The 7086-nt window shown below is 49.2% G+C and overlaps 1 protein-coding gene across 3 annotated transcripts in view; it reads left to right on the top strand.

Moving 5' to 3' along the window:
* The first annotated feature begins 6431 nt into the window (after window positions 1-6431).
* The window catches only part of KCNT1 (potassium sodium-activated channel subfamily T member 1), a 275208-nt gene continuing 274553 nt past the window's right edge, over window positions 6432-7086 (top strand). For 2 of the 3 annotated variants that reach the window (XM_073541141.1, XM_073541139.1), the window contains exon 1: window positions 6432-6843. In XM_073541141.1, the coding sequence (XP_073397242.1) occupies window positions 6677-6843 (167 nt within the window). In that variant the 5' untranslated portion in view covers window positions 6432-6676. The remainder of the gene's footprint in view (window positions 6844-7086) is intronic. The other variant, XM_073541140.1, reaches the window with a different exon arrangement.

The following is a 7086-nucleotide window of genomic DNA, read 5'->3' as shown; positions in this document are numbered from 1 at the left end:
GTGGTGCTGAATCGCTTCCATTCCTCAATTGATCCTGGTCCTCAGCCGGTGGGTGCCGACGACGTTTTTGAAGTGCAGGACATTCTTGCTGTGAAAAGAGTTAGACGTAGGACTTTCTTTCTTGTTGATTGGAAGGGCTTTGGTCCTGAGGAGAGATCCTGGGAGCCTCGGGAGAATATCAATGCTCCCCGTATCCTCAGGAGGTTTCTTGATAACCTCCGGGGAGGGCAGCTTGGGGGGGGTACTGTTACAACGCTCCGCCATACTCACCCGGCCTCCGCTCCCACCCCGCAGCCTCTCTCCACCGGAAGGCCGCGGCAGTCACCTGAGATGGGCTCGCGACCGATGCCTTCCCTGCATGCTATGCGCATGCGCCATGGGCCGCGGCCGTGCCTCCCTCCTGCTTCTTATGCTCCGGCTGTGCCCTGACCCGGAAGCACCTTTGGACCAATGGCTGACCAGACCGGGCCATATCAGGCCGTTTCCCCCTGAGGGAGGCGCCTGATCGTTGTGTTTCCTAACACTCTGGCCTCGCTTCATCGTGTGCACTCTGCTCCTGCAGTTCCAGTGTCGGCTGCTCCTCGCAGCAGCTTCTCAGTCCTGCTACCCTTGTTCCTTGTTCTCTTCCACAGTTCTGTCTCCAGTGTTCCTGCCGTCCTGCTACGGTCCTGCCTTCAGTGTTCCTGCCGTCCTACTCCAGTCCTGCCTTCAGTGTTCCTGCCATCCTACTCCAGTCCTGCTTTCAGTGTTCCTGCCATCCTACTCCAGTCCTGCCTTCAGTGTTCCTGCTGTCCTACTCCAGTCCAGCCTCCAGTGTTCCTGCCATCCTACTCGTCCTGCCTTCAGTGTTCCTGCTATCCTACTCCAGTCCTGCCTTCAGTGTTCCTGCTGTCCTACTCCAGACCTGCCTTCAGTGTTCCTGCCGTCTTACTCCAGTCTCAGTCTTACTCCGGTCCATCCTGAGCCGCCCCTCTCAGTACCAGCTACCGTGGTACTCGAACCCCTGGTCCTGCTCCTAACGGTCCCTGTATAGGGGTCAGTTCCACCTGGCAGCTTGCCCAGGGACCCTCGGTGCCACGGTCCAGAGGGTCCACTCCCGGAGGTTCCTTCTCCAGACCACCCACGCTAACAGAGACCTTGCACCCGCCCGGACCTGTTGCGGCTGCGAAGGTCCCTACCGAAGCCCCCGCGGACCCGGAGCCACCATCGGTATCACCACCGCCGGCACCCGGACCGCCTGCACCGGAGCAGAGGCCGCACCGCCAGGACACCCCAGGTATGTCAGATGTCCCTCCACCTGGGAAGTCCCTGGGGTGCACCACAGCTGCAGCGGCTGGCCAGGTCGTGCAAGACTTGGTCTGGAACCGGGATGACTGTCCCCAGGGGGAAACATCTGGAACCTTAGCAGTGGTGCCGCGGACCCCAGTGGGCGAAGGCCGGTCCCGGGAAGAGCAGGAGGATGAAGAGAACTGGGCAGGGTGCTGGGCCACTATCCGATAGCTGGCAGTGGAATACCGGGAGAGAGAGCAGAGGAAGAAGGCTGTGTTGGGCCCGGATCTGGCCCGGAAGGAGAGGGCCCGTGCAGGTCATCATGGCCCCCGGGATGCAGCCGAATCGGGGCAAGTGCTGAATGTGAACAAGGAGAGGGGTTTTGGATTCATTGCGGACCCCAAGCGCATTAGTGACTTGTTCTTTAACAGGAGGGATGTTGAGCCACATCTGAGGAAGGGGCATCCTGACAGAGACCTGCAGCCTGGGGAGTATATGACATTCACCCGGCATGAGGGGCTCAGTGGGTGGTATGCCCTGAATGTACATTGCATTCCAGGAGAATTTATCGAGAGGTACAAGCCAAAGCGACCTGTTGCTGCCCCTCCACCCACCGTTGCCTCCCAGACTGCTCAGGTACCTGCTTCCAGGAACCAGGCTGCTCTAGCATCAGCTCCAGCCCGGCAGCCCAGACCAAAGATCCCTGGGTTAACACCATGGGAAGAGGAGTACTTAAAGATTGCCAACGACTACTTTGAATCTGGTAGCAGTTCCAGTTCTTCCAGAACCCCAGGAGGAGACCAGCACTAAAAAACTTCCAAATCTCGTTACCCAGGAGGGTTTGTTTGCACCAGTTGTGCCTTTTTGTTATCATGTTTTTCTGGTAGCAGTTTTGTTGCCTAGTTTTTGCAATGGCAGCGTTTTCCCAATTTGAACTAGCGATCATGAACTTGGAGTGATCCAAAAACTTTTATTGTAAATAGTTGCACCATTTTAGGTGCCCTCTCTTGGTTTTACATATAGAGACACTTTGCGAAGATCATGTTTTTGCATGGAAACTTTTCGAAGATGATGTCTACCTCAAAGGACACTCCAAGAAATCCCAGCTGGGTGCTGTGTCCAGCACTTACAAGAATAACTGTTGAATGTTTTACTGTGAAGTATTTGATAATGTGTTTTACAAGAGTATTAGAAACTGAGAAATAGCTTTTATAGAAGAATTAGGAATGTCTGATATAGAGATGAGTGATATGAATAAAGAATTGAAAGTAGACAGGTGACGGACCAGGTACTTGCGGTCAGTGTCTTGCGTCTAGAAGTGACAGTGAAAATGGAAAAATAAATGTGTACTAGAGAAGGAAACTGAAAAAAATGTGTTACAGAGAATAGCACTTTGAATTGAGAATTGCACTTAGAATTAAAAATTTTAGATAGGATTTTAGATAGGATTGTTTGTAATGTTCAAGATGAGCACCTCCTATACTAGGAAGATTAGTATAAGAAAAGTTTGTTATGCATTACATAATTTTTGTATGTTTCTTTGCTGTCTACTTTGTTATCTTGCAGCTCGCGGACGTGCTGTGTTTAACGGGGGGGGTATGTGGCACCCCTGAGGCTCAGTCGCCACAGAGGTACTGCACCTTCTCCTAAGGTGTAGTGCCACACCAACTATGTAAGTTCGGAAATCCTTTCCACACTCCAACACCTTCACCCACACACAGGATAGTTCAGCAATGGACCAGATTGCGGCTCCATGCTTAGAGGATAGCAGAGCACCTTTCGTGGGTCCTTGCTTCATAACACGAGATGTGCTGGGAGGTGGGTGGAGTTAGATATAAAAGAGTGGGAAAGTTTAGAGTTACAAGTCAGTCTGACAGAAGGTCAGTCGGAGGAGGTTGGAGGAGAGCAGGCTGACAAGAGGTCAGCCTGAAGGGAGCTCAAGGCGGAGGAAGGCAGTCAGTCAGTTGAGGCTGAGGACTGGTCTTAGTGGAACGAGCTCCCTAGGAAAGGAACAGAAGGAGAAAGACGTAGAACTGCAACCTAAGCTTCCATAAGAGAGCGAAGGAACAGCGCGGAACGAAGGAGTAGGAGAACAGAGAGGAGTTGTGGGTTGGAAGAGGAACCCTGCCTATAGGTTCTCAGCGCAAGGCCGGGACCCGGATCCCGAGGTTGTATGGACACTTATGGTTCTGCAGCGGACACCGGTGGAGTAGGTGGCTGTAAATGCATTACTCCCATCCAAGACTTGGGGCACAACAGCATCTGTATAGGGAGCCGAGACTCAGGAGAAGGGAGTCCCCGAAGTAGGCTACAGCTGTCTGCCGTACAAGGAAGACTTGTCAGGAACATCTGACAGGAGGAACTTCAGAGTACCACGGTACTGGAGCTCTTCACACTAAAAGGCGCAATAGAGGAGTCGTTCAGGAAAGGTACATGTTGGCGGAGTGTTGGAGAGGAGAAGCCTGACTTGCCCGGGAGGTTGATTGAGTCTCTGCCCCGGAGGACACGGCACGGAGGCAGGCACCAGTGTGTACCACGAACTGTGAGTAAAGCTTTGGAACTACGAGCCCTGGTGTCTTCCAGTCATTGTGCGCCAACACCGTCAGCACCGCTACATCTGAGTATCCTCCTTTACACTACCTGCGCCTATACACTGCCCTGGGGGTTACAGCTTCACCTGTGGGGAGCTATACCATCTATGCTGCAACACACCATCAGACCCAGAGGATCTGCACGCAGCGTTGGCTTAACATCTTGCCAAACACCACAGGTAGCGTCACAAACTATTCCATAAACTATATAACAAACCACCATTGATATTGGGCGCCCAGGGCCACGGACCGGGTTACAGCTGCCGTGACACATCCCACTGACACCGGCCCGGTACCGAGTACCCCACAGCCCTGGGACGGAGGGCGACCCAGTATAATACAGGATGTAACTTAGGATCAGAGCAGGATCAGCAATGTAATGTATGTACACAGTGACTGTACCAGCAGAATAGTGGGTGCAGCTCTGGAGTATAATACAGGATGTAACTCAGGATCAGTACAGGATCAGTAATGTATGTACACAGTGACTGCTCCAGCAGAATAGTGAGGGCAGCTCTGAAGTATAATACAGGATATAACTCAGGATCAGTAAAGGATCAGTAATGTAATGTATGTACACAGTGACTGCAGCAGCAGAATAGTGAGTGCAGCTCTGGAGTATAATACAGGGTGTAACTCAGGATCAGTACAGGATAAGTAATGTATGTACAGTGGCATGTAAATGTTTGCGCACCACTGGTTAAAATTACTGTTATTGTGAACAACTCAGCAAGTTGAAGATTAAATGATCTCTAAAAGAGTTTTCAAGTAGCCCTTTCCTCAGTTCCAAATGTAATTAAGAAATGGCAATTAAAAGGAACAGTGGTGGTCAAGATAAGGTCTGGAAGACCAGGCAAAATTTCAGTGAGAGCTGCTCATAAGATTACTGGAAAGGCAAATCAGAACCCCCGCTTGACTGCAAAAGACCTTCAGAAAAATTTAGTGGACTCTGGATGTGTGGTACATTGTTTTACTGTTCAGTGACACATGCACAAATATGGCCTTCATGGAAGAGTCATCAGAAGAAATCCTCTCCTGCATCTTCATGATAAAATTCAGAATCAGAAGTATGCAAAAGAACATCTAAACAAGCCTGATGCATTTTGGAAACAAGTCGTGTGGACCGATGAGGTTAAAATAGAACTCTGGCCACAATGATCAAAGGCATGTGTGGGGAAAAAGGCACAGAATTTCAGGAAAAGAACATCTCACCAACCATTAAGCATTGGGGTGGATCAATGATGCTTTGAGGGTTGTGTTTCAGCCAATGGCACGGGGAACATTTCGTGGGTAGAGGGAAGAATGGATTCAATTAAATTTCCACAAATTCTTGATACAAACATAACACTATCTGTAACAAAGCTGAAGTTGAAAAGAGGATGCTTCTACAAATGGATAATGATCCTAAACACACGTCAAAATCTACAACAGACGACCTCAAAAGGCGCAAGCTGGAGGTTTTACAATGGCCCTCACAGTCCCCTGATCTGAACATCATTGAAAATCTGTGACTAGGCCTCAATATAGCAGAGTATGCAAGACGACCCAGGAATCTCACAGAGCTGGATGAACTTTCCAAGGAAGAATGGATGAAAATCCCTCAAACAAGAACTGAAAAACTTTTGTCAGGTTACAGAAAGCATTTACAAGCTGTGATACTTTCAAAATGGGTTGTTACTAGGTACTAACCATGCAGGGTGCCCAAAACGTAGCATCGGCTCATTTTCGTTTTTGTAAATATTAAAGTGCAAAATATGAATATAGATAGATAGATTGATATATATTTGCCTAAAATACAAAGGAAATGTGTCATTTTTAACTTTAGGACTTTTAGAGATGATTTCATCTTCACCTTGCTTAACTGTTCACAATAACAGTCATTTTGACCAGGGGTGCCAAGACTTTTACATGCCACTGTATGCTGCTAGTTGTAACTGTTCAGCTGTTGGATACCTCCAATCCCCAGCATATTCTCCAGCCTCTGAGCCCTGAATCCCCACGTGCTGTGTATGCTGTAGGCAGTGTGCGGCTTCTGGCCCAGCAGGGCTTGTGTGTCATCTATGGTGGTGAGGTGACACATCCAGTTATATAGCTATATCCGATGGAGGGCTATGTGCAGGGACTGAGTCATGGGGGGAGGAGGGCCCAGCATTGCTGGTGTGAGCATGTGAAGTGGTAATTAGTAGGGCAATTACAATATAGTGTCCTCTCCTAATCCATTGCAAAAATTAAAATGGCATCACTGATGAGTTATGGTAAGATCCTGGGTCATTGACCTTGATTAGTGCTGCATTTCATTAAGAGTAGATAGTAACAAGCGACTGCAAGACTACAAACCCCAGCATGCCAGCTCCAATTAATTAATGCATTACCCAAACTGACCAGCAGATGGGGCAATAGGATTGACTTCTATGGAAAATTAAGCCCCCAGTGTGAACCGGGCAATCAGTTCTAAGGAGATGGAAAAGGGTTTTTTAACAAAAGAAGAAAGAGTGTATGGATAAATGAAGGCTTGGAGGAGGAATTCTCACCATCCATTCCTGGCTGCTGCCACAATGTCCTTACTAGCAATTGCATCAAAGTCACAGGACTAGTGACTGAGGTCGGTGGTGCAGGGAGCCTGGCGCTTACAGCTCTGCCTGGACTGAGCATTTAAAGGGACACATGGAAGTGTCTGTGGTTGGCTTCTCTTCCTCCTGCAGGACATCAGCCCCCAACCTGAAGAAGGGGCATATGTTCTGACACCCACTAGGGACAAGCTTAAGACCTAAAACTAGGGACTTCATGTAGTGGCCATCTCTACCACACTTGCTGGGATGCCATTTTCAGACAATGAAAGGAGCCTCCAAGGTGTCTACAAGTCCACATCCCACCAGCATCACCACCTTCACCCAGGAGAGTGTGGCAGAAGGATGTGCACTGAGTGTTATACCAACCAGACCTTTGTCTATGACGATGGCAGCACCCACAAGTATACCTCCAGGTAAGGCTGGCCAGGACTAGGGAGGCCGTGGAAGGGGTTACAGGTTACTGTGAGGGTCTCCTGAATGGACCTAGAGACTATGACATTAGACAGTTATTAGAGTTGACACTTTTTAGGGTTGGCATTGAGTTTGGGGATGATAGGAGTAGTAGTTCTAGATGATAAGTTGAGTTGCAGGATGTCCAAAAATTGCTGTTCTGTGTCCTGGAAGGAGAGGAAAAAGTGTATATGTGTCTGCAGGTG

Source organism: Dendrobates tinctorius, unplaced genomic scaffold (genome assembly GCF_039654945.1).
Source record: "Dendrobates tinctorius isolate UK_male_01 unplaced genomic scaffold, ASM3965494v1 ptg000120l, whole genome shotgun sequence".
Taxonomy (NCBI): domain Eukaryota; kingdom Metazoa; phylum Chordata; class Amphibia; order Anura; family Dendrobatidae; genus Dendrobates; species Dendrobates tinctorius.
The sequence above is the reverse complement of the archived record's forward strand: the minus strand, read 5'-3'. Positions and strand labels throughout refer to the sequence as shown.